General features: G+C 41.2%; 2 protein-coding genes and 1 long non-coding RNA gene across 13 annotated transcripts in view; 2 read left to right on the forward strand and 1 right to left on the reverse strand.

Annotated features, from left to right (window-relative positions):
- Window positions 1-6,147, forward strand: part of CARMIL1 (capping protein regulator and myosin 1 linker 1) — a 321,864-nt gene extending 315,717 nt beyond the window's left edge. For all 9 annotated transcript variants that reach the window (XM_055570803.1, XM_055570804.1, XM_055570809.1 and 6 more), the window contains one exon: window positions 5,127-6,147. In XM_055570803.1, the coding sequence (XP_055426778.1) occupies window positions 5,127-5,263 (137 nt within the window). In that variant the 3' untranslated portion in view covers window positions 5,264-6,147. The remainder of the gene's footprint in view (window positions 1-5,126) is intronic.
- A 98-nt stretch (window positions 6,148-6,245) lies between these two features.
- LOC129645537 (uncharacterized) overlaps window positions 6,246-27,594 on the reverse strand; it is a 97,067-nt gene continuing 75,718 nt past the window's right edge. Inside the window, exons 3-8 of one of the 2 annotated variants that reach the window (XR_008711429.1) lie at window positions 20,548-20,645; window positions 11,144-11,492; window positions 8,855-9,436; window positions 7,082-7,193; window positions 6,780-6,975; window positions 6,246-6,392 (exon numbers count right to left, since the gene is read on the reverse strand). This is a non-coding gene — a long non-coding RNA (uncharacterized LOC129645537). Of the gene's footprint in view, window positions 6,393-6,636; window positions 6,976-7,081; window positions 7,194-8,854; window positions 9,437-11,143; window positions 11,493-20,547; window positions 20,646-27,594 lie in introns of those variants that run through there. The other variant, XR_008711428.1, reaches the window with a different exon arrangement.
- SCGN (secretagogin, EF-hand calcium binding protein) overlaps window positions 18,463-27,594 on the forward strand; it is a 65,481-nt gene continuing 56,349 nt past the window's right edge. The window contains exon 1 of one of the 2 annotated variants that reach the window (XM_055570811.1): window positions 18,463-18,557. In XM_055570811.1, coding sequence (XP_055426786.1) covers window positions 18,471-18,557 — 87 coding nt within the window. In that variant the 5' untranslated portion in view covers window positions 18,463-18,470. The remainder of the gene's footprint in view (window positions 18,558-27,594) is intronic. The other variant, XM_055570810.1, reaches the window with a different exon arrangement.

The following is a 27,594-nucleotide window of genomic DNA, read 5'->3' on the forward strand; positions in this document are numbered from 1 at the left end:
CTGTTCAGGTGAGGACAGTCCCAGGAAATGGATTTTAAATCAGCTTTTATCTCCAGTGGGAAATTTTAGAATAAGTACTGCTGACTCAGAGAGGAAATGGTTTTTCTTTGACGAAGTATTCATCATCTCCCTGGTTAATAGGTTTTTATAAATATGACTTAAAGTCTTTTAAAGGAAGTTTTAGTATCATAGAAGAAATATTAAATATTTTGATATCTGAAGCTTCTTTAAGGGATTTCTTCCCTTGGAATAGGCTCCCCACCCCACCCCCCCGTATACTTTATCAGATGGTAACATATGAAGGTAGGTGGCTCCAGGGATAAAGTGCCCGGAGTTTAGCCATAATCCCACACCCTTTACTGCCTCTTCAGAAGGCAGGTCAGTGGAAGTGAACTTAAAATAGGGATAATTTCTGTTTACTGAAAAAGGCTAAACCATTCTGAAACCTTTGATCTACCTTATAGCTTAGTAGTCCAGTGAGTTATGACTTCTCAGTAGGAACTGTTGTCTTTGAGGGCTTTCTCTGACACAGTTAAAATCAAGAACAACGGAGCAAGCATCTACCAGTCTCCCACCAGCAACAGCATTGGAGTCAGCCTTCTTGACCAGATACTGTGAGATAAGCCATGTCCTCTGACTTGCCTGGTGGCCTTAAGGACATGGCCCACTGCATAAAGAAAGCAACATTCTGTTTGGGCTGGGTAGCACCTGCCCTAGAGGAAAACAACTGACTTATTTCTTGATTTTTAAAGGGTTTCCTGTGGTAGGTGTGTTCATAGTCACACAGTTACATAGCTTCTCTCTGCAAGAGATTTTTTTAATGTTTTCAAGAAAATCTGTTATCTTCAAATCATACAAATTACAATAAGACATTTTCTGAAGAAAGAGAATTTATATTAAATTAGAAGCTCTATATTGTCTCTTTTGATAAGGACACCCAAGGTTACCTAGATGTTGCTAGATTTTGGAAATTTACATTTGAACTCTTGCATCAGTTGACTTATAATCATTTGTTGTTAACAAAGCACCCTTCACGCAATGTAACGTTCATTTTTCAAGAGACCACCAACAGCACTTTATATATACAACACATGGATGGAGAGCCCACCTGCCGGTACCACACTGATCATACAGTGAGGTTTTGAGTTAGAGTAAAAATAAGATGAAGCCAGAGAAAAGCCAAATCATAGAAAGGCAAGAAATTCTGTCTCTCTGAATTTTTTTTTTTTTTTTTTGATGACCTCTTTGGTTTAAAACTCTCATTGTGATGGGCTACGTCAAATTTTGATGGAATTCAATAGGACCATCTTGATTTGCTTTCCTGCCTAGATTTCTTGAGATATGAACAGGAACCAAAAGCATAATTTTTAAAGGACCTTCAGTTAAAATAATCTGATGTACAGTATTTTAATCTTGTTTTGTTAGTGCCGATTCCCAGCACTTGTCTTCACCCCTGAGAATTGCATAGCAGTCTGCTTTCTGAATAGTCTGGTTAACAAATGCAATTAGCAGAGCAATTCTATTAAACCACAGTGTGTAGTTTTCTTTCAGTATTTTAAGAGCAGCTTTGTTTATGCTAAAACAGCTTTCTTACCTTCCTAAATCATTTCTCTCTGAAACAAACAGAAGCTATTGTTCTCAAAGCATGCTGCCTATTTTTATCATGAATATTATGTTTTAATTATGTGGCTATTTTAATATTGGTTTGACAAGTAAAATGCTTGCTTTCTTTTCCTGGAAGTATGTGTAATTGCATCTTTTGAATTTCATATCATTTCCTCTCTACGTTTAATATAAGTTGTGATGTCTTCATTAGAGTACATCCTATTTTCTTCAAGAAAAGAGTTGGTTTTGACATTGTATGCATTGTAATGTATCCTATTTGGACAGGCCATCCTATTCTGAAATCCCTATAGTGTATCACTTGCTTCTTCACTAATTCAGCCTATAGCCAACAAATATTTGGTTGTGGCTAATAATCTGCAACCCAGTGCTATGTTCCCCATTTTTCACCAGATCTGGGTTCTACTACCTCTATGTGAATTCTTCAAAAGAAATTTAACAGGTCATTGACACTTTCGGTGCCTGTCAGAAAATATTTCAAAAAAAAAAAAGGCCAACTACAGATTATTATTTTAAGGTCATCATGTTTTTCTCCTGAGAAATATGAATGTCAGTGGAGCTTAAAATAGAGAAAAGCTCAAATTTTTATATCAATCTCTAATTCTGAATTTATATGCACATTTCAGATGCTCTAAAATTAGCATATATATGTATTTGAATATATATATGCAAACTCAGATCATCTTCAAGAATGACAGATTTCACATTTGAGCCTATCAGTTATCAACACTGAAGAGAGGATATGAATATACATAGAATGTTTCTGTTGAATAAATTGCCTTTTTACTTAGGTATCTTTTATAATTTTAATGGTACCTGGAATGGTAATAAATGTGTATAGACACATATAGAGAAGCTCTTGAACTTTGATGTATGAATTGTTGCATTAAAGAAGTGTAGTAAAACAGTCTTTAAAACAGTTATCAAGTCAAGCATTAAATCAGGCTGCCTAAGAGAAAGTTTCTCTAAATTAGTAAAAAGTCTGAATTCAGAAATACTGAACCTACTTAAATATAATTGTAATTTTGTAATTACTGTCCTAATTATATGCAATCAAATAATGCTGCCTAAAGGCTGGAAAACAAATGACAAAGAACACACCTCCTACTAAGGTTGTTTGCACTAGCAATCTGGACTAATACCAAGTGCTTTGGCTTTGTGCAAACAGTTCCTTGATCTCACCATGCCTCAGTTTTCCTGTCCAAGAATGGTGCCTTACTTATGATACAAAGAAAATGTCAGCCTGGTACTAGACTCATTATTATATTCACAACTGGTAGAGTTAAATCAATGAAAGTGAATTTTTTAGAATGAATTTTTAAATAATGTCACCACCATAGTGAACTGCATTGGCAGTCCTCCAGAAACAGCATATCATTATTCCTCTCCGTGACTATGTCAGGCAAATTAGAAGTTTTGCTTTCATGACTGCTACCAGGTTGGCTCTATGTCACCAACTCAGAAACCGGCCTGTTAACTTGCGTACAGCCCCACCCTCCCCCCCGGCCTGGAGGACTTAAAAGCTAGTGTCACTTGGATGGAGACTGAAGGACAGTCTTACTTTTTGCAGGAAGATTCCTGTGTTGGATTGGTACTCAATTTCGGTTAGTCCTGGTCCAGGGTTCTTGGTTTTTATCTGTGACAGAAACGCATTTGATTGCAGGAATTTCTCCATTTTTAGAGGGTATGTGACATCAATTAGACCTGGGATTCTGAGGATGTTATAAATATTGGGAAGGATGAAATTTTTTAAGAAAGCAAGCTAATACGTTTGCTCTGAAGATAAACGAGCAATATATCAGCATACTTCTTCCTTTGAATTTGTAGTGTTGGAAACCTGAGTAATACTTATTTTAGTTTTAAAATGAATAAGATTTTCTAGCTGATTTCACTAGTAATGATCTGTTTTGAGGTTTGGTTATTGTAAAGTATTTCAAGATCAAAATATAGTAAATTTTCTCTGCTAACCCCTGTTTATTACTATCAAATTACTTTGTGAAAAAGGGAAAATTATTTATAGAAAATTACTTCCCTTTTCTCCCAAAACCTGGCTTGTTAACTTTCAAAGGACCAAACACATTTTTTTTTTGTTAACCCAAATCAAGCTAAAATAAAACATCAATATAATATTTATTCTTTGTTTTTCCCTCCATCTGAGAATTTGCTCAAAACTGTTGGGTAAAAAGTCAAAAGTTTTTTAAAAATTACTTTTTATCATGAAATTTTATCCTTTTAAGAATTTTGAGTAAATTCAATGTAATTAACTAAAATTTAAATTTTTATTGTGTAGAGATCAGAATCTGGCTCTGACAGCAGGATGGGCAAGAGAAGTACTTTATTATGTTTGCATTTTGCCTATTAGGTTTCATGAGCTTTCACTTCCTAAAACAACATTCCTTAGCAGATGAAACATTTAAATAGCCAGTTCCTGGCAAGATGAGTTTTTTTTTTAACATAATGCTAACATTAAAATGATTCAAAGCATCAAATTAATCCTCTTGGTTTTCCAGGACTGGATATTTAAACTTCTGAGTAGTGAGGTAGCTGCACTCTTTCAAGCCACACAAAGTGCATGGGGTTTGGTAATTTTAGCTTTTAAGTGATATCTCTACAATAGACCTGGTGAGTAATATTTAATAACTCTTAACAGCCACGCTGGAGTATGGCATCTGGACCTTTTCCAAGGTACAGTAGCAGAGAAGCTATGACCTAGTTGAACATGGATTTTGGAGAAAGATTTAATTTAAATCCTGATTGCAAGTTTTATAGAACCTACCTAGTAGTTGTGGACAGTAACAGTGATAAAACAGAGTGCCTGGCAGGACACATCATGAAGGCTCAGTCCGGTGATTGTTCTCCCATCACTGCTTTGTAGATCCCCCACGTTCATATGTGATCAGAACAGGCAACAAACACGGCAGTTTTTTTTTACCTGGAAGCTGTTCCTAAAGGATTGAATAGAGGCAGCATTAATTCATTTCCACAAGACTTTATTCCATTTCCTAGAGAGTGAAACTGAGGTTTTCTGAGACACAGAAAGGCCTGACAGAGATCACTGGGGCGCCTCCTCATATCCTGTCCTTGAAGCAGGGACTGCCAACCCTAAATCGTGTGCAGAAGGCAACGGATGGAATATCTTTACAGCAGTGCCACCTGTTTCCTGTGCTGCATGAACGGGCAGCTATGACCGAGGAGGTCCCCTGGGATAGAGTGGCTTCCGGGTCCTCCCACCCCCACCCTCCCCTGCTGGGGTCCTCATCCTCAGATGGTCAACCGCATCTATGAGAGGCTCACCCTCTCATAGACTGGGGTTTTCATGTTTTTCTGTGTTGTTTTGTTGGTTTGTTTTTGATTTCTGTTTAGAGTCTTGAAATGTACTTGGAAAATTGTTTCTGAGAAAGTTCATCTCAAACCCTTCCACACTCTTCAGGGCCCCTGCCTATCTCACCCCACCAGCATCTCCTTGTTCATCAACTGTAACGACTTTCTTCCCTTCCTTTCAGTGTCCAGGAGAAGCTGGAGCCAGCAGGCCCAGGAGTGTCAAGAGCAAAAGCAGTGGGCCTCCAGTAAAGATGGCCAGCCAGGCAGCAAATCCAGCGACTCTGGGGAAGAAGCGGAGAGAGAGTATATTTTTGTGTAATGGTCACCCACGCAGAAGTCTTCTGTGAGGGGTGCTTCTGTTAGCCATCAGAGAGGAACCAAGGGCAACATCTCTTTCTTCTTCTAAGCATTTGTCTCTTGGTGCTTTTTTTTTCTCCTTTTTTCCTCGAGAACCAAAACAAATCCATTTCTTGGGAATCAAAGCACAGGTTTGATCTTTCCCAACCCTTGGCATTTGATTTCTATGCATTCCTTCATCTGCCTTCAACAAATGCCAGCATTATCCCATGGGCCCTACTTGAATTTCTCTGAGGCAGCTACAGGTTGCCCCGTCAGATGAGTGTGGGGAGGTAAACGAGGTAACTGGACACATACTCCTGAGGAACGCCCTCCAGCTGACTGGGGCACTGCTGCATGCACCTGTGTCGCAGCTGCACTTGACGCCTAGAGCAATTTATTCTTGATGTATGCGGTTGCACACTGTAATTAACAGAGCACACTAATAATTTGTATAAATTATATATATCAGATCTTGGGTATGGCTTTTACATTCTCCCATGGGGAACTTCTTCCTTCCCGACGTGGAATTGTACATTTAAATTTGGTACGGTGACCTTTGTGATACCACCACCAAGTGAGTTAAGAACCGAGTGAAAGGCCCATGGCTGATTCTACCATGCTCCCAGATTAATGTATATAGTTGACTGGAATGAGGTTTTATGAATATTCATGTTTTTTGAAGGCCTTTAATTTCTGTTCTGCATATTAGCTTTTAATGTGTGATTAAGAGAGAATACTTTGACACCTGTAAAAAAATCAAAATACTACTTTTTAAGACATTTCACAAATATTCACTTACATTACAGGCTGAGGTATTTTATTCATATGTATATTTATACCAATAAAATGATTTTACAAGTGGAATTTTGACTTTCTCCAGTGATTTTTTTTAGTGAGGATTGGCTTGTGGTGATGAGCTTTGTTTTCTAAAAATCCAGAATAATCACAGTTCCCAGATAATAAAAAACCTATTACATCCTAAATAAATGCAACTTGCTGATTTCACGGCCTGCTCTTACCTTTGGGGAAAAGATGAAATTCATCAAGAATTGAGAAGTCCATAAGAACCCACTCATCAGGCCAGATAATGGAGTCAGGGCTGGGGTCTCCTGAAAAATCCCAAGACACTGTGAGAGGACAACTGCTGGGAGGGGTCTGGGAATCTTCACCAAACGAGAAGGTACAGATCATGGTTTTCCTACTGGTGCCATATGCAGGCCCTTAACTAAGAATGAGGCTATTGGTAATTCACACCCCACCTTAGGTATACCTAACAGGGGCTCAAAACCCAGGAATCACTTTAAGGATGCATTCTTTGTATAGTTAGACTGGGCAGGTTGACCTTTCGTTTTCCCTTAGTTTAGCGTTGGATGGTCTGGGTCCACTTAGCACCTGCTCTTTGGCCAATGATTGGTGAGGCACGTGTCAGGTGTTGTAAAGAAGTCAATGCAATTACAAAACGGCCACTGAAAATTCAGGAAGAGGGAAACAGACACCTGGTTAATTAGAAGGGGAAATCCACCCTGTGGCAGGAAAGATGTCACACATTTGACCCTGCCCCATGCTGGCTCGTTTCCCTGTGTGCTCCAGCTGCTGCTGTTCACAATCCACTTTCTCTCACACTGTGTGCAAAACAGTGTTCCCAGAGAAAATTCTGCAAGCTTGAAGGGAAAATAATGATTCATTTTCTCTCTGCAAAATAAAATGTATGGAAAAATTACAACAAAACCGCAAGAGGCAGGACAGTCCTGATTTTTCAGTGTTACACTCATCTTCGATCCCAAATGTGTGGACTTACCTGGTGGTCCAGTGGTTGAGGTTCCATGCTCCCAAGGCAGAGGGCCTGGGTTCAATCTCTGGTCAAGGAACTAGATCCCACAAGCTGCAAGTATGATCTCATAACGCTGCAACTAAGACCCAACACAGCCCATTAAAAAAAAAAATCCTGAGTGGACAAATCCTAAATTGAGATGGCCATGAAAAGATTTAGCATGTTTTGCTCTGGATTAAAAGCACTACCCAAGTGTGACCCTGCAGTAGGAACCACGTGGTGTTCATTTTCAGCCGGTCCCTCTCTTTCTGCAGAGCAAGAATGTTAACCAACGCCTTCTCTGGCTTGTTGAAGGAACCCAGTGGGAGGTCTTGGTGGAAGGTTGTAGATTAAGTCTGACCCTCATTTCCACTGTATAAGATGCTAAGAAAATGGAAGTTTCAGACCCTCAAGGTTGTTACTACTATGTTTGGGGTTCTGATCTTCCTAAGGTACACAGTCCATTAGAAACCTGTATTCCCAGCACTCACATCTTTAGCCCAGAACCCAACCCCTTGGCCAAACTGCTGAAGATCAGAGTAGGAGACAAAGGAGGGAAGACAAACGAAAGCGGAAGGATGAAGGATGTGTTTTTTTCCCTTAGATTTTGATTTTTCTTTCTCTCTCCTGAGTTTTAACTGGACAAAACAAAACTATAAAATCCATGCTATGGTCTCTTCAATAAGTGGTACTGGGAAAACTGGACAGCTAAATGTAAAAGAATGAAATTAAAACACTTCCCTATAATATACACAAAAATAAACTCAAAATGGGATTAAAGAACTAGGTGCAGCCCGAAGAGAAAAACAGCAGAACACTGGCATAAATCACAGCAGGATCTATCTTGAGTAATGAAAACAAACCAAACCAAAGGGACCTAATTAAACTTAAAAGCTTCTGCACAGCAAAGGAAACTGTAAAGAGAACAAAAAGATAACCCACAGAATGCAAGAACATATTTGCAAACAAAGCAACCAACAAGGGATTAATCTCTAAAATATACAAACAGCTCATTCAGCTCAATGTCAAAAAAGCAAACAACCCAATCAAAAAATGGGTGGAAGATCTAGACATTTCTCCAAAGACATACAGATGGCCAAAAAACACATGAAAAGATGCTCCCAACAACACTAATTATTAAAGAAATGCAAATCAGAACTACAGTGAGATATTACCTCACACCAGTCAGAATGGCCATCATCAAAAAATAAATGCTGCAGAGGATGTGAAGAGAAGGGAACCTTCCTAAACTGTTGGTGGCAAAGTGAATTGGTACAACCACTATGGAGAATAGTATGGAGGTTCCTTAAAACACTAAAAATAGAGCTACCATATGATCCTACAATCCCACCCCTGGGAACATACCTGGAGAAAAACAGGGTCTGAAGGGATACTTGTACCTCAATGTTCATTGTAGCACTGTTTACAATAGCCAGGGTGTGCAAACCATGTAAATGTCCACTGACATAAGGGTGAAGAAAATGTGGCACAAATATGCAGTGGAATATTATTTGGCTATTAAAAAGGATGAGATAATGCCATTTGCCGCAACATGGACGGACCTAGAGATCGTCGTACTGAGTAGTTAGAGCAATGCATAAAACCCCTGCCTGTGGTTCCTGACCTGGCCTGCAGGACCACACCGCCCATCCCCCCCGCAGTCCTCACAGCTGGTGCTAAGTGCTGGAGAGGCCGTGTAACAACAGACCTCAGGGTTAGCAGAATGGTGCCCCTCTCTAGTAGGGGGCCCGGATTACTTACCTTAGTCCTCTTAGGTAAGTGGACTCTTAGGTGGCCCTCTTAGGTGGGGCCAGGGAGGAGAAGACAGGTGAAACCTGTTAAGTCCTTTTTGAATCCTCTTTGCCACAAGGTGGCAAACCCAAACCATGGGGACTTAGCTGCCAGTCTCAGGGCCACAGGAGTGGACACTGTGACGAGGACAAAAATGTTATTGTCCTGACCAGTAGCTGGCTATGGTCCTTCGGTAGTCAACTGCTGAACTTGGATGGTGTTGACCAGTTGCCTCTGGGTTACCATGGCGTCAGCACTGTGACCAGCGCTCCTGGGAGGTGTCCACAAGATGAGGGAGTGGGTTTCCCATCTCAGCTGTTGAAGCAGCTCATTCACAGCCCAGCAGTGATGGGGTTGGGAGGCAGGGGGAGATGCTGGTGTGCGTCGTTCTCATCAGCCCACTCCTGAACTTCACGGCCGACAAAGTGGATTCCCTGGTCATTCCTGATGTCCATGGGGGTCCTGTATGTTGTGCATACAGCACTTCTAGCCCCCAACAGTGTTTTTATGCCTTGCTCAAGCACCTGGGTGGGTGTTTTGTAATGTCTTCACCTGTTGTGACAGAGACATCAATGGTATATTGGTCAGGGTAGCTAACGCATCTGAAGCCAGGTCCTGGAGCAACAGCCCAACTGTGTGGGGCAGCTGGTGAGCAGGACAGGACAGCAATCTTTGCTACGGAGGAGTGGGGTGGGTGGGCAGGCTGCCATTTATAGGCAGAATTGACATCAGACTGGTTCATCAGTAACCAGGGAAACCAGCAGCAGGGGTATGTCCTTCACAGCCCCTCAGAAAATTCTGTTTCTTGTGATAAGGACATTTATGATTTACTCTCCTGGCAGCTTTCAAATATGCAATACAGTACTATTGACCTCAGTCACCATGCTGTGCTTTATATTCCCAGGAGTCTTAGGGGGTCTCTGTATTAATCATGTCTTTTAATTTTTCTAAGACTTCTAGTTGGAGGGGTGGTGCATGTGGGGAGAGGGTCTCCTTCTATAGCTTCCTATGAGAGCAAACTGATGGTCTCTTGGCAAACACCTGAGCGGATGGATGGGCTGGGCCTAAAGATCCTAATGTCCAGGTGGAAAGTTAGGCCCTTGGGGTATCTCCCCAGCACCCAAGTCTTTTCCCATCTTTCTCTTCTGCTGGGCTAGTAGGTGGGAAAGGGGTTCAGTGTGCCTGGGTTTGTGGGTTCTGTGGACCTTAGAGGCCCAAGGAGAGCAGCAGAGGGTTGGAAACAAGCACCCCTAGTGCCCCTGGGTCTGAGGGCCATCTTACCATCCATGAGGGACCCGAGAGGCCTCAGGGATTGAATTTGCCCAAGAAGGAAAGCAATCAACTCAGTCCTGTTGCAGAAGAACTGCCCACTCTAGGAGGATCACCCTGCAGACAGCTCGTCCAGAACAAGTTTTGTCAGCCACTCTAACCCTTGAATAGCTTTAAAAAAAAAAAAAAAAAAAAAAAAAAAACCAACCCCTCTGTGTCACTAATGAGTTCAGTTGAAAAAGGGAGGAGGAGATAAAAACAAATAGTTCAGGGAGCATGAACATGTTAATGAGATTGATTCCTCCTGGAAAGGGCAAGAGGAAGAAACTTCCACTCCACTAAATCCAATTTTATTTAATTGAAAACTGGCCTGAAGTTAGCTTTCCAATCAATCCTGAAAGGCAAACACAGTAAGACCCCGAGGTGAACAAGGGGAGGTGGGCAAGATCCCAGACTCCTGGCACCAGCAGTGAAGCACAAGGAGCCATAGTGACCATGACCAACGCAAGGAAAGCAGCAAGAACCCGTGCACCACGTGAGTGTTTCACAAATTTCACACCAGCATCTTGCTTTTGAAATTCCAAGTATTCAGGCTGTGGGGAGCAGGGATAGGTGACCACTAGCACACAAGTCGGAGAAGGCAATGGCACCCCACTCCAGTACTCTTGCCTGGAAAATCCCATGGACAGAGGAGCCTGGTAGGCTGCAGTCCATGGGGTCGCGAAGAGTCAGACACGACTGAGCGACTTCACTTTCACGCATTGGAGAAGGAAATGGCAACCCATTCCAGTGTTCTTGCCTGGAGAATCCCAGGGACGGGGGAGCCTGGTGGGCTGCCGTCTATGGGGTCACACAGAGTCGGACACGACTGAAGCGACTTAGCAGCAGCAGCAGCAGCACACAAGTGGCCCCCTTGAGGGTAGACAAGGCAGCGGCCAGTGTTACTACATACAGCAAGGATCATCGTGGACTAAGAAGAATGAAATGTACCTTACTGTTGCACTCCCATTCCCAGGGAGGCCCAGCTTGGATGAGGAACCACGCAAGACACCCAGAGACTGGAGGGATGGCACATCCCCGATGACAGCGTCAGACGTTGCATTTCCACAACCTAGTCTGTCTCACTGATTCCATGGAATCTGGCTTCAGAGCATATTCTCTCCTCTGTTTCCTGACGTCTGAGAACATCTGTAGTACTTGACCAGCTTCTTGCCACCAGTGATGGCTTCTCATTTGTTTTTTTGTTCAATATTTTGCTGAGCACTTATCATGCAAGGAGATGGTCTGGGTGCTTATCTGGTAAAACAGCTCCCAACCTTTGGCTCGTGGAGCTAACAATCTAAAAGAAAAGACAGAAAAATAAGTAAGGAAGTTAATGAATGACGTCATGTCTCATGTGCTCTGTATGGCAGAGGAATAGGCAGTGATGGGAAGAGACATTTTTTTCTGCTTACCCTACTGTTTTTCTATTAATTTATGCTCCGCCATTGTGGTGGGTGATAGGAGGCACCACCCAGATCTCCTTTTGAAGTAACAGATTTATTACTTCAGCTGCTTGGGGGGCTTGTCTCAACTGAAGACAGCTGACTTGCCCAAGGTCACACCCCTTCCCTGGTGACTGATCAGTGCAGGAGCATGAAGGCCCAGCCTTTCCAGCTCAGAACAGCTGTGAAAAGTGACCTCACCTTCAGACCCCTCCACAGGGTGGGCTGAGGTCTTCACTGAGACAGTATCACTGCTCCATGTCTCCCTCTGCCCCATCCTGGTGCCCTCTTCCCTCCTTTGATCCCAAGAACACTTCCCAGTAACCCTCCTACACACCAGTCTCCATCCTGAGGTTAGCTTTCTGGTGAACCCAATCAGTGACAACTTAGAATAGTACTTCATGTAGTTATGTTGAGCTTATTTAACAGAATATATTATAGTTCACATCAAATATTCATGGGGTAGACCACAGAGAGCCTCTAATACCTCCGGGACTGTAAGCCCGGGTTTCCTCCCCTGCAAACACTAGCATTCTGTCTCCTTTCCAGGAGGGCGGAGAGACTGGAGGACCTGCTCTTCTCACTCAGCCTCTTGGCATTTCCTGGCCTGAGGGAGGATTCTCTTGGCCCCTGCAGTCCCTCTAGGAGAGCAACCCCATCTTCCAATAGCAGAGACTGCAGAACTTGGTTCTCTCTCAGCTTCTCTCCGGTGCCACTGCCATCTCTCTTTTCTGCCTTGAAGAACTGGGCTGTGAACTCTTTATTAACCATTAACAAATAAATACATACAGGGCATCTGCTGTGTGCCAAACACTAGGCTATGAAGCTCCTCTCTCCTTGGAAACCACACCTGGTCCTCCTTTTCCAGAGCCGCCCAATGCAGAGGTGCCCCCAGAGAGCTTACGCCTCTTGGGAACCTTTCAAAGTTGTTGGCATTGATTGAGGGGCATTAATCCCTTTATCATGAGTTTGCTGTTTCATTTCTATCCATTTCATCTCCCCCTGCCCCTCTTATCCACAATAACTTTCTCTTCCCACGGGCTTCCCGACCTCTCAGGTTTCTTACTACCCTCTATGCGGCTGCTAAGTCGCGTCAGTCGTGTCCAACTCTGTGCGACCCCATAGACAGCAGACCACCAGGCTCCGCCGTCCCTGGGATTCTCCAGGCAAGAACACTGGAGTGGGTTGCCATTGCCTTCTCCAATGCATGAAAGTGAAAAGTGAAAGTGAAGTTGTTCAGTCGTGTCTGACTCTTCGCGACCCCATGGACTGCAGCCTACCAGGCTCCTCCATCCATGGGATTTTCCAGGCAAGAGTACTGGAGTGGGGTGCCATTGCTTTCTCTGACTACCCTCTATGCTATATGCCAATATGATGGTCTTAGTACTCTAAAGTTTCTGGCCAAAAAAAAAAAAGTTTACAAACAGAATAATTCACAATTTGTAGGTGAAGAAACCGAGAAAGAGAATAGTTAGGGACCTTCTGAAATTCCCTCAGAAAGATGGAGAAGATGATAATAAGAAATGTAAACATTAACTGAGTTTGGCAATACGCCAGGCATTTTATGTGCCTTGTTTTGTTTAGTTGCTCAGAGTCATGTCGGACTCTTTTGTGACCCTTTGGACTGTAGCCCACCAGGCTCCTCTGTCCATGGGATTTTCCAGCCAAGGATACTGGAGTGGGTTGCCATTTCCTTCTCCAGGGGATCTTCTTGACCCAGGGGATCAAACCCAGGTCTCCAGCATTGGTGGGTGGAGCAACTCTGTGAAGTACCCAGCATGATCATCCCTATTTAAAAATAAAGAATTTAAGATTTAAAGGAGCTGAGTAACCTACTGAAGGTCACACAGTTTGTGATCCATTCTAATGCTAAAATCACTTCTAAGCACCAAGCTATCTACCAAGGGGAAGAGCCCATCTGATTTCCAGTCTGCAGTTCTAGAAGGCAGGGGATGAAGTACTGGAAGTGCTGGGAAACTGCATGGCTGCGTAAGTCCCAAGGTTTGCCCCACTACACTGATGTGAATAGGGCATCCTATCTGTTGCCTCCCGCCGCCCCACCCCCCACCCACACACACACACAAAAATATCCTTCTTGCCTGGAATTAACTGAGTGAGAGAGCCCAGGATCCTCCAGCATTCCCTCTGTGGTGAGATCATCCTGTGGAGAGGCGGAGGGAGCAAGGCCCCACTCCAGAAAAGGGGTTATTTTACTACAATCAGGAGCCCCAGGAGCCCAGAGCAGTCAGTCTGGTAAAAGCACTTACACAGCTTTAATGCCAGTCACCTGTAGAGAAGGAGCATTAATTAGCTTAACACTCCCTCCCCAGGAAAGTCAAGGAAGCGGCTGGCCCATTTGATGCATGCAGGCAGCAATCAGAGGAGCCAACCTTTGATTTCTTCCCCACCTCCACCCAGCAAGGCTTAGCCTCACCCCTCTTTGTGATTAGGTCCGGACAGCTGGGGGCAGGGGAGGGGGCATCAAAGCTGTTCAACCTAGGTTGTTTCATAACGTGCTTTTTATGAAGACCTGGAGAAAAGGTTGCAAATGTATATAGTTTCTTAAAAAAACAAACAACAAAAAAAACACGGTGCAGGTAGTCTCTCCCCCTGACTTTTCAGGCCCACAGCCCAGGACGAGTGAGCAGGGAAGCCAGCAAGGCAGAAGGGCAGCACCATGTGGGCACAGGGACCCCTGCTGGCTAGTCTGTGGGGCTGGAAGAAGAGACTTGGCTTTTCTTCCACATGTGGAAGGTGTCCAGAGTAAACTGGGCATCCAGATGCTCTGCGTGCCCAACAGCTCTGCCACCTGCTCTCAGCACAGTCCAGGTTCCGGGCTCTGGGAGCCGGGAGTGCAGCATGGCCAGTCCTTGTGTGATGGAGCCACTGTATTGGTTCTTCTTGCTGATGAGGTGGCCGTCATGGATGAGGTAGTGCAGAGCCCTGAAAACAGAGGAGGGGCCATAGGGATCAGGGACACATGGAGAGTTTGGGGGCAGAGATGTGATAGAAACTACACTTGTCCTACAAGTGGAAGGAGGAGGGAAGGAAAGCAACATGGGTGGTTCCCCCAACCCCCAGCCATCCCACCTAAGTGCTACTGGATCTAAATTCACAGATGAGCTTCCTCACCTGGAAATTAGGGGTACTGATTACCCAGCCATTAGGGTAATTGCAAAAATTGAATAAGAATTTTTAAAAAGTGAAGCAATGTACAGAAAGGACCTTTGGATGTGTCAATATGTAAAAGTGCTCCTTTTTTTTTTTTTTTTTTTTAAATCACCACCAGACACCCACACTCCACTCCTGAGCCTCAATTCATTCCATCCCAACACTGGCTTAAGGATGACATAGGATGGAGCAGGGCACAGCTACTTTATTAAAGTACTGGGTTGGCCAAAAAGTTTGTGAACCTAAACGAGCTTTTTGGCCAACCCTAGGGAATATCTAATGGTTTGTTTTTAGATTATATCAGGTGGTATGACATGTGAAAACAACTCAGTCAAAACAAAACCAAACCCCGTGATTGCTACAACAGAGACCTCATTCCTTATGCTGCACAATCAGAAGCTCTAACCAGGAAAGGGTTTGGGTCACTATCATGGGAATCCAGGCATTTTAGAACGGAAACTGCTTATTTTTCCTATACACCTAAATGTGGACCCAGCATACTCCAGCATTTAGGAAGTTTTCCTCGTCCATAATCATACTGAAGTCTGAAATGAGACAATGCAAACTCTCTCTACCCCAATTCACAGATAACAAAGCTGAGCTGCTCTGCTAGAAAAATCAGTCTTCCCAGCCCGTAATGCCCAAAGGGCAACTCTAGACCTTCTTCCCTAAATGACTGAATCAGGAGTGAACATCTGACCCACAGAAAACCCAACAGGTTCTCTTGCCAACAGTTTGGAAAAATGAAAAAAAAATTAGTTCAGGAGTTGGGATACTATTGCCTGTTAGCCCAATCTGGCATCACCCACCAGTTATGTTAACTGTGACTGTCTGTGGTTGTTGACAGTGATCCATGGATCCACAAAGTCTAAACTATTTAGTCTGTCCTTTACAAAGTTTTCTACTTCCTGAAAGAGAAGGTCACACAGACATGGTTGCTGTGACCACCATTTGGGGGTGGGAGGGTCATATGCATTCAAAACAGAGGCAGCTGTGCTCAGAGACTTCTAGGGAGGCAGGAAAAGAGAGACTATGCAAGAGAGCAGATAAGGGCTAAGCATCTCAGAGGAGAAAGGGCAGATAGGGCCTGACAACCTTCCAATATCCATGAGACACATGGGTCCTGCTTGAGACACATGCTCCCTCCCTTTGATAGACTTATATATCCTAAAATAAACCTTTTTTATCTAAACTAGCTTGACTGTGGTTGTTCCTTTCAACAAAATGAGTCCTAAGTCAGCTATAGGGGCTGGCATGTGACTATAGTAAGTATGGACCAGTTAAGCTCTCTGAAACCATTGCTGACTCCCTTGAGAATCAGTGGGACACCTTTACAGTTGCTTGGAAACAGAAAGTGCATTCCCTAAGTCCAGGTTTATGAAGCAGTAAACAGTTCCATGGAGGCCAGGAATACATCAGTGAAGGTCTTCATCATTGTGGACTAGCAGAGCATAGAGGCCACCTGGTCCTCATGATTATTAAACAATATCTATTAGCTACAAAGCCCCTGACAACAGATAATTGATTCATTGCACAGTACAGTCTATGGTAGGGTCAGCAGAAGGACTGGAGGAACTGTACAGGCCCAAGATGGCATCAGTTATGCTAATAATCATATGTCATATAATAGAAACAACCATATTACTTTGAAGAAGTAATAAAATCACAAAATTATGTAGAGTCAGTAAATGGGAAGGTGATCCAATAGCTCGTGAAAGTGTTAGTTGCTCAGTCATGTCTGACTTTGCAACCCCACTGACTGTAGCCCATCAGGCTCCTCTGTCCATGGGATGCTCCACGCAAGAATACTGGAGTGTGCAGCCATTCCCTTCTCCAGGGATCTTCCTGACCCATGGATTGAACCTGGGTCTTCTGCATTGCAGGCAGAGTCTTTATCATCTGAGCCAAAATCTTCTTTCTCACCAAACCAGAAGACAAAAGAGAAAAGTCTAATAATTCCAACACTTCCCTGTAACTCAGTCAGTAAAGACTCTGCCTGCAGTGCAGGAAACCCTTGTTTGAGCCCTAGGTCGGGAAGATCCCCTGGAGAAGGAAATGGCAAACCATTCCAGTATTCCTACCTGGAAAATCCCATGGACAGAGGAACCTGGCAGGCAACAGTCCATGGCATTGCAAGAGTTGGACATGACTTAGCAATTAAACCACCTGCACAGGAATAAATTGGCCATTTTTAAAAGCTCTGTGAACCCAGATCACTCATGAAAAAGAATTAAATCACCCATGACTACAAGTTCTGTAAAAACTATTAATAATAATATGGCAGAACTTTCACTAAGAGGTGAGCAACAGAGCAAATATTTACTTCCCTAAGAAGCCTGGCTATTGGGTCCATGAGCCCTTAGTCAGGCACCAATGTCTGGCCCTAAGTTCAGAGCATGGAAGTCCATCCATGGCTGCAGCGGCACCTGATTCTGGTCTCAATGGTGCTGTAATGATAGAGTCGCAGAAAGATCTTGTCCAGTCAGACAACTGGAGAAATGAGCCCAAGCCCCTGGCAGAGTCCTGAGCACCAGAAACTCAGCAGAGTGGCCTGGGGACCACTTGGTCCCGTTTTTTTTGTGTGTGTATTTACCCTAGATTTGTATATATTTGTTATATATATATAACCTAGATTTGTGTATATAACCTCAATTCATATAGATTGTATGTATATAACCTAGATTTGTGTATATTTAATCTAGAAAAAGAAAAAGAGTAAGGAGTTAAGAGACAGCTGTCCTTAAATATCTGGAAATATGCCATGTAGGACAGGTTTCTACTGTCCTTGGTATATTGGGTGTGGCTTGATGGGAGTGGCTCAGGGCTCTGTGTGGAGGGAGCAGGGTGCTGATTTGACTCAGGCCAATTTCCCAGAGTCAGGGCTCTCCAGATGTGGAGTGAGTGGTTGCCTCAGGTGGTGGGAGTTTGTTCCTTGGAATTTCGATTAGAGGCTGGTCAAAGCACCTACTGGGGACAACTAGAGGGAGATTCCTAAGGTGGGCATGTGAAGGAGGAATGCTCACTCTCATCTCTGCACATGTCCACAGAGCAGAAGTGATTTCCACTCCAGAAAAAATATATTTCTATGCCCTAGAAGGAGAGACATGAAAGAAATAATTCCAATTTCTCTCCAGAAGCACATGTATTTCCTGTCACCTGCCCAATGAAGAATTTAGTGACTTCACCAATTGTTGAATTTAGGGAAGAGGCTGTATTAGTCTACTCAGGCTGCCATAACAAAGTATCACAGATTGGGTGACTTAAACAACACATTTTCTCACATTTCTGGAGGCTACAAGTCTAAGTCAACCATCAGGGTTTGTTTCTGGTGAGGGCTCTCTTCCTGGCTTGTAGATATGGCTGCCTTCTCACTGTGCCTTTCCTCTCTCCTCTTTGTATACTAATCTCTCTTCCTCTTATAAGGACACTGATCCTATGGGATTAGGGCCCCACCCTTATGATCTCATTTAACCTTAATTACCTCCTGAAAGGTTGTATCTCTGACTATGTAACATTAGGGGCTAAAACTTCAACATATGACATTTTGGGTGGGGGAGTAGGGGGGTGGGGGGTGCGGGGAGGTGGTTCACAATTCTGTCCATAACAGGGGCTGAGCATACTAATGCTTCAGCTCTGCCTACCCAAAGAGGGATACACTCTGTATGCTTTCCTACTGCATGATAAGCTCAGTAGGGCAGATTCTACTTATGATGGGGAAGCCTGTGACTGTCCAGTTCTTCCTGCAGCAGGTAAGTACCTTTCATTTGGAAACTGGGAAATATTAGGAAGTCTGTTGTGCTCACATCTTAGCCACATCCTCCATTCTAGCTTTTATCAATAATAAGGCTGGTATTTTTATCTTCACTTCCCTAACTGCATCTTACTTTTCAACTGGGAGGGAGAAAGGGGAGTATTACTTAATGAATCCCTAAAACCAACAAGGCAGGAAGCTAGAAACAGGACTTCCCTCTAAAAGCACACTGTATTTTATATCTAAGTTTTAGTTCCTCCTGTCTATCTGGAGAGAAGCCCCTCGGAGCTAGGGTTTTAGACACTAAATAAATTTATGCTTGAAATAAAGATTTTTTTCATTGATCACACTGCCATTTCTTTTAGAGCTATCATAGAAATATTTGGTATCCAGCTTTGCTTTGTATCAAGGATATTATCAGTCCAAGTGATGTCAGTAAAGCAACTGAAATCTCTCCAGGTAAATATTGATGTATCTCTGAGCTTCCTAAAAAGGCAAGCTTCTCAGCAGTGCTTATCATCTCATGAAGTACAATCTGTTCAACTTAGAGGCAGATACCCCACAAAAAAACAAATGAATCCCTGTTTTGTTTATTTGAGGGGCTTATTAAATCTGACTCTCCCATGGAGTTTGGGTAGGTTTCCAGGAAAATATTAAACTTTCCCTGACAATAGGCTTGTTTTCTTGATATTTTTCCCCCAGATGCAATTCATGGGAAGATACCAGCTTAAATTAGGTACATTAGTTTAGAAGGCTAGTCTTCCTGTGTATGGACAAAATTCTTCCTTTCCTTAGAAGAGCTCCTTCAGCCCTTCCTTTCCTTAGAAGAACTTCTTGGGCCCTGCTGTGTACTTAGTGCTGGTTCTGGACATGGACAATACACACTCATCCTCAATCCTGTGCTCTAAAGCCACTTAGTTGTTGTTTTAGTCAATAAGTCATGTCCAACTCTTTTGTGACCCCTGGACTTAGACCGTCTGGCTCCTCTGTCCACGGGATTTCCCAGGCAAGAATACCGGAGTGGGTTGCTGTGCCCTCATCCAGGGGATCTTCCTGACCCAGGGATCAAACCCACGTTTCTTATGTCTCCTGCACTGGCAGGCAGCTTCCTTACCACTAGTGATACTCGGGAAGCCTCTAAAGCCACTTACCTTTCTCTAAATGGATATCCCCATTTTCCCTGAGCATAAGCCTTGGCAGGCATGGTGACGTGCACCCAGAAGCATCACAGGTTGGAGAGGCAAGAGGCCCCAGCTGGAATGAGAAAGACACTTGAAGAAAACAAACAACCGAGTGAGACCCTGTGATCTTCATCCTTTACCCAAGGAATTGAAAACCAGAGTCATGTGTTTACTGTAATTAGAAAAGAGATCCTTCAGGATGTGGAATCTTTATTGCATAGTCCTCGGTTGGTTTCTTAACTTGCCCAAGTGCCAACATGTGCCCAGTGCTGGGCCTGGGCAACTGGAGGCAGATGACATATGTCAGTTATTTTCCCTCTCCCTAACCTTCTGTGGACATAAAGAAAAGGACACAAGTCAGCAATACTGGGCAACCTTAGGCATCCCATCTCTCTGGGTCTCATTTTTCTCAATCTGTGTTTTCCAAATTTTCTGGATGATTAGACTCTGCTGAGTAGTTTTGAAAATACAGATTCTAGGCTCTTGTTCTAGGGATTTTAATCCATCAAGTCTGGATACAGGTCAGGAATCTTTATATTTAATGAGCACTCCTAAGCCAACACTATGCTTAGGCAAAGTCTAGAAAACACTGAATTAGATGCTATTAAAATCACTTTCCCCATCTACCAATGGAAGTCTTAGGTGGATCATTTGAAGTCATCATGAGAGTTGCTTTCAGTCCAACCCTTCCCATCGTTAGCCATTCAGAGGACCTAACTGTGCAGAGCACACTGATGGTCACTTTTTCCTAGTGGGGGCTCTGTTAATAGCAGCAATCAAGATACCGTTATTAAAAGCCCAGATTACCTGGTAACTACTTATTCCTTCTGGCATCTTAATCCACCAGCTGGTTTTATTCAAGTCTTCAAAGCTTTGCAGGAATGTTTTATCCTGTAATAATAGCTCTGAAATTCAAGGACAACAAAGATGAGAGACTGTTATGCATACATCATTTTCATGCTTTTATAAGTATGTGTGACAAACACACTTTAAAATTTTCTCTTCTCCTTTACTTTTGTTTTAGTTTCAGGCTTCTACTCTGTACTGTCAAAAAAAAAAAAAAAAATACCACTGGGTAGAAGAATTTTATAAAATTGAAAAAAAAAAGAAAAAGGAGGGAAGAAAGAAGGAAAGAAGAAGCTACATCAAAGCTTTTCACCACTGTAAGCACTGAGATTTAAAAAACAAAGTTTCACACTTTTTAATTTAGAATTTATTTGGAGAAAAACAGTATTCTTATAAAGAATCTTGGTATTAAGAACTTCGTAATGACTCCTGTTTTTAATAATGTAGATAATATATGCTGAGTGACCCACACTTTCAGACAAATGGTAAGTTTGTCTCACCATATGGTATGTCTCACCATACCAACAGACTTCAAAAAAAGTGCTATTAAAAGATATACTCTGGGAAGAATAAAATTAATCCTAGATGGAAGTTGTGAAATACAAGAAGTATTAGACAAGCAAAAACAATGACAAGCATATAAGAAAATCTACACAAATTTTGGCTAGGAAAAAAAAAATTCTGTGGGTTAAAAATACACTTAAAATATGTAATAAGAATGGCATGTAAGTTGGAACGGGATGAAGAATTCTAAAATGTTCTAAAGCTTTTGTGTTGTTTGGGAGGGCTGTAATTTATTAATTTTTATCTTAATAAGTATGCATGTTGTTATATTAATATCTATGATAAAAAAGAACTAAGAAAAGGAATGTATAACTTCCACATGAATAAATGGGTAAAAGTGAATGAAGTGGGAAAAAAAATTATCAACTTAAAAGTAGAGAAGAATGAAAGATAAGCATACAGAAGTCAGGAAAAATAAAATAAATCCAAATATGTCAATAATTATAATAAATGAAAATAGCTGAATATTCTGTAGATACATCAAGAACACACAAAGTGATGAAACTAAATGGAAGGAGATAGCTACTTCAAGCAAATACTAGCAACAAAATGCTGATGTGCCTGTATTAGTATTAGATAAAATAGGTTTTAAAAAAGCAAAAAAAAAAAAAAAAAGAGACAAGTCATTACATAGTAAAAGGATCAATTCACCAAGAAGTAATAATAATTATAAATCAATATTCACATAGTGATATTCTCAAAATACATAAAACAAAATAAAACAAAAAAGGAAATAATTATAGAAAGAACAAATTAATCATCAGAATTTTAACATCCATCTTCATAATTTTTAAATGAAGGAGGCAAAGAAACCAGTAAATATAAGTGAATCTGAACAGCATAATTATCATATATAATTTAACGAACATACATAGAACACCTCACCCAAAATTGAAAAATTTACTTTTTTAAAAGTATACCTGGATAATTTATGAAAATTACTTTACAAAGGACCATAAAGCAAGCCTCAGCAAATAGTAAAAGATGGACATTATAGACCCCATTATCCATCTACAAGGCAATTAGATTAAAAATCTGTAATGAAAAGATAAAACCACATGTATCTAGAATTTAGGAAACATTTAATGCATGTGTCAAAGGATATGATAGTGGATATCAGAAAAAAAGGTATTATTAGACAGAAACCTAAAGCAGTACTTAGAGGGACATTTATAGCTTTGACATGATTAAATTAAAAAGAAAGCTGCAAATTAATAAGTATCCATATAATCAAATTAGGGGAAAGTGCTTATTAAAACAGCAATGTCTTGTGAATGAAATTTACAAGCCATTTGGGAAATAAAGTCTACTCTGTGTGGTCACCTGGACTTAGCTACAGCTATCATTGATTCAGTAGGTACTAAGCATCAGACATGATACTGAATGATATAAAACCTCCATAGTATTTAGGAATATAAACTAGAGGGGGAAGAATTGAGAAACAAAAAAAATTAAAGAGCTGCACTATGTTTTTTTACTATTTAGTTTGTAATATAATACTCTGAATAAGTAGAAAATACTGTAGTCTCAGTTTATTTTAACAGATTTGGAGATTTTAAAGAGCTGGCTTTATTTTACAAAGTCTCCTATAATTTAGTGACATACAACACATTAAGAAAATGCAGTATTATATGGTGCAATACAGAAATATTTAGTCACTGTTAGCAATGGCAATACAGATACGGAGAGAATGAAAGGACAAAATAGGTGATTAAGTAGTTAATCTCACTAGGAGATTGTAAGTAGAAAAATAATGGAGACTCATGTAAGTTAATGATTACTCGAGAAAGCAGGCTTGCTTAGCAACAAATCCAGGCAACAGTCGCACAGGACATGCCCCCAAATAAAACAATGGTGGCATGAGTCTCACATCCTGCCCAGTGAGCTCAGTAAGTTAATGATCCCTAAATGTTCTCTGAACACATAAAAAACAATCATTTGTGGACCAGCTTGACCACCCAGTGGCAAGAAAACTCCCCTGCTCAACCTGGAGGAGGAGCTGATGATGGAAAGAAAAACAAAGGTCTTTCTCCTCCTCCCAACTTTTCCTTTGATTATAAAACTGTGGTCCACTAAGTTCTCAGAGCACTGTGTTTCTCTCCCACTTGTTAGTCTCATAAGCGTCCTATTCTAATAAATAACTTCTTATCTACTATTTTGCCCTTGCTGAACTCTTCTCTGCACTGAGACATAAAAGACTATGGTATGAGAGCTCTTCAGAGCCCCCTCCCTGAAATGATACTAATTAATTTCAACAACACCCTTAAAATGATGTCATTCAAGAAAGTTTAATGACATGGAGAGGCATTCATAATAGTGAAACAAGCAAATTACAGAGCAATGTAATCCAATTTTTGTACACATTAAAAAAAAGATTGGAAGGATATACACTAATATCTTATTATTCTTAGATATCTCTGGGTGGTGAAATTATGGGGGAATATTCATTTTATCTTTATAATTAGAGTCTGTATTATTCCTGTAATTAAAAAGAAACAATAGAAGGTATATATCTTTAAAAAGCATTAACTCTTATTTCCGGCATTTTCTTGCTGTCAGATTTCTTCTAGTTGACTTTTTTGTCCTTTGGAGCTGGTGTAGCATCAAACCAAGGCGATCTCTTTGAATTCTAAGGTCTACTATACAGTCTGTGAGATGTCTCCCATATTTGAATGTTTAATAACTATTGGGAGACAATATCAAAGAAGGCATTGTTCATATTTCCCACTAGAAAGTTCATTTTGAGTTTGTAGAAAGATTCAGATATTCTAACTCAAAGTTTAATGCATGCATCAGGGTTAAATAACTGTTTCAAATTAGAAACCACTGATGTTTCTTGTACAACTAACCATCAATTAGCTATGCTAATGAGAAAAGCAGGAAATGATTGCAGGAGAAAATGAAATCAGCAGGGGCAAAAAAGAAAAACAACTCACTGCAGTCCTTTGTTTCAGCCATCAGTTGTTAAAACTTAACAGAGTGACACAAGCATTTTTTATTTTAAGAGATGGAGTATTAATAATAATAATAAAAAAATACTAATTCCTTAGAAGTCTTTCCCTTTTCCAGATTGTCCTTCAGAGAAGCCATACCTAAAGAATAAAATGACCAAAATATAAGCAGCAGGAAACTTAGAGACAAAAGGCTAGTTAGCAATTCTAATCTCTAGGGGAGTTTTTATAAAGTATCAATGCAGAGTCCTTGATGCAGACCATTTAAATCAGAATCTCTGTGTAAAGGGCTAAATTAATCTATAAGTTGCATAATTTATATCTCGAGTTAATTCTAGCTGTTTTGTATTGGTACCCTGAGTTCTCTGGTTGGACAGTCAGGGACTCAGGTAAATCACCTTTGGTTGGTTCACCTCCATTCCCATCACTCCAGTCCCGGGCAGAACCTTTTCAGTGAGAAACTCTTAAAAGTGACTTCTGCTGATCCAGGATCTTTAAATACCTTCCTAATGACTCTCTTCCCTGTCAAAGATCTGGAATTTTCCCAGAAGGAAACCTTTACTTGAGAGAATGCAAAGTATCACTGCCATGACTGCTATCTGGATACAAAGAAAATGAAAATAAGTCACTGAATGGAAATTACAACTCCCCAGAGAGCTCCACATGCCAGGCTCCTGGAAATTGGTCTGAGTTCCCTTTGTTCTTCAGTTCCAAGAACAGCAGACCTTGTAGTTATACTTCTTTCTCTAGATACCACTTTTACAACTTTCAAAAACTGTGTTTGAATTACATGCTTCTGTAGAAAGTTTTAAAGTAGAATTACAAATAACAAAATTAAAATCTTCCTCAATCTAGAGATAAACATTTACATCATTAGTGTACATTCTTCCATTTTTTTTCTGTGTGTAGAAACATACTTAAAGGTTTGGGTCATGAAATATGTGCGTTTTTGTAACTTTTTAATCTTAAACCTATGTTCTAAGCATTTTTGTGTGTGTCGAGCTTCAAGTTTTCTGTGTATGCAACAAAGCCTATCGTGATTCACCATCATTTATTTAACCATCCACTATATTAGACCTTGATTATCACATCTGACATTTGCCTTGTTTTCCCTTTTTTCCTATTTACCAGAAACCAAGATCAGTCACAAACCTGGTGAGTCCATGCTTGTATTTCCTGACTGATGTTTGACACTATATCCAATAGTTTCCCAGGACCACATGTGATATGAAGATGTATGACACAAACTCCCTTAATCTATCCTCCTGCCTTGCTCTCCAATTTTTGTATCTAACACTTTCCCCAAGAGTGATGATACTGTTTTTCCTCCTTTAGCCTAAACCACACTCCTCAAAAATCCTGAAGTTTACATCACCGTCTTCCACATGTGTGTGCAGGGAAGAGTCATCGTTTTAGTATCTAACCTACGCTGAATGTGTACTCTGTTTTCCATGCTAAGAGGTGCATATGTATTTTTTCATTTAAACTTTATGACAGTAATACAAAACAAGTCCTACTATTATCTCTATTCTGCAAGTTGAAAAGTGAGGCTTCTTTTGAGTAATTTGACTAACATCACAGCTAGTAAGAGGCAAAACTGGCCCTAAACTCAGATCTGTTTGCTTCTAAATAATTTATCATTAACATCCATATTTATTCAAATTTTCTTATTTTTTGCCTAATGCCTTTTCTATTCCAGGATCCTACCCAGGATACAATGCTACATTTAATTATCATGTCTTCTTAGACTTCTCTTGGCTGTAACAGTTTCTCAGATATGCCTTATTTTTTCTAAGCCATTAAGGAAAAAAAAAATATATATATATGTGTATATATATATATATATATATATATCACCTTGTACTCTATAAGACCATAGCAATTACAATTTATTGTGCATTGTTAGGGCTTCCCTCATAGCTTGGTTGGTAAAGAATCCACATGCAATGCAGGAGACCCTGGTTCAATTCCTGGGTTGGGAAGATCTGCAGGAGAAGGGATAGGCTACCCACTCCAGTATTCCTGGGCTTCCCTGGTGGCATAGCTGCTAAAGAATCCATCTGTAATGTGGGAGACCTGGGTTTGATCCTTGGGTTGGGAAGATCCTCTAGAGAAGGGAAAGGCTACCCACTCCAGTATTCTGGCCTGGAGAATTCCATGGACTATAAGTGTCTCTATAAGTGTCTTCCAGTTGAGCTATTTCAAATCCTAAAAGATGATGCTGTGAAAGTGCTGCACTCAATATGTCAGCAAATTTGGAAAATTCAGCAGTGGCCACAGGAATGGAAAAGATCAGTTTTCTTTCCAATCCTAAAGAAAGGCAATGTCAAGGAATGTTCAAACTACCATACAATTGCACTCATGCTCAAAATTCTCCAAGCCAGGCTGCAATGGTATGTGAACCGTGAACTTCCAGATGTTCAAGCTGGATTTAGAAAAGGCAGAAGAACCAGAGATCAAATTGCCAACATTTGCTGGATCATGAAAAAAGCAAGAGAGTTCCAGAAAAACATCTACTTCTGCTTTACTGACTACCCCAAAGTCTTTGACTGTGTGGATCACAACAAACTGGAAAAATCTTAAAGAGATGGGAATACCAGACCACATGACCTGCCTCTTGAGAAATCTGTATGCAGGTCAAGAAGCAACAGTTAGAACTGGACATGGAACAACAGACTGGATCCAAACTGGGAAAGGAGTATGTCAAGGCTATATATTGTCAACCTGTTTATTTAACTTATATGCAGAGTACATCATGTGAAATGCCAGGCTGGATGAAGCACAAGCTGGAATCAAGATTGCCAGGAGGAATATCAATAACCTCAGATATGCAGATAACATCACCCTTATGGCAGAAAGCGAAGAACTAAAGAACCTTTTGATAAAAGTGAAAGAGGAGAGTGAAAAGTTGGCTTAAAATTCAAAATTCAAAAAACTAAGATCGTGGCATCTAGTCCCATCACTTCATGGCAAATAGATGGGGAAACTATAGAAACAGTGAGAGACTTTATTTTGGGCTCCCAAATCACTGCAGATAGTGACTGTAGCCATGAAATTAAAAGATGCTTGCTCCTTGGAAGAAAAGCTATGACCAACCTAGGCAGCATATTAAAAAGCAGGGACATTACTTTGCTGATAAAGATCTGTTTGGTCAAAGCTGTTTTTTCCAATGGTCATGTATGGATGTGAAAGTTGGACTATAAGGAAAGCTGAGCACCAAAGAAATGATGCTTTTGAACCGAAGTGATAGAGAAGACTCTTGAGAGTCCCTTGGACTGCAAGGAGATCAAACCACTCAATCCTAAAGGAAATCAGTCCTGAATACTCACTTGAAGGACTGATGCTGAAGCTGAAACTCCAATACTTTGGCCACCTGATGCAAAGAACTGACTCCTTGGAAAAGACCCTGATGCTGGGAAAAATTGAAGGCAGGAGAAGGGGACAACAGAGGATGAGATGGTTGGATGGCATCACTGACTCGATGGCAAGCTCT

This window comes from Bubalus kerabau, chromosome 3 (assembly GCF_029407905.1).
Source record: "Bubalus kerabau isolate K-KA32 ecotype Philippines breed swamp buffalo chromosome 3, PCC_UOA_SB_1v2, whole genome shotgun sequence".
Taxonomy (NCBI): domain Eukaryota; kingdom Metazoa; phylum Chordata; class Mammalia; order Artiodactyla; family Bovidae; genus Bubalus; species Bubalus kerabau.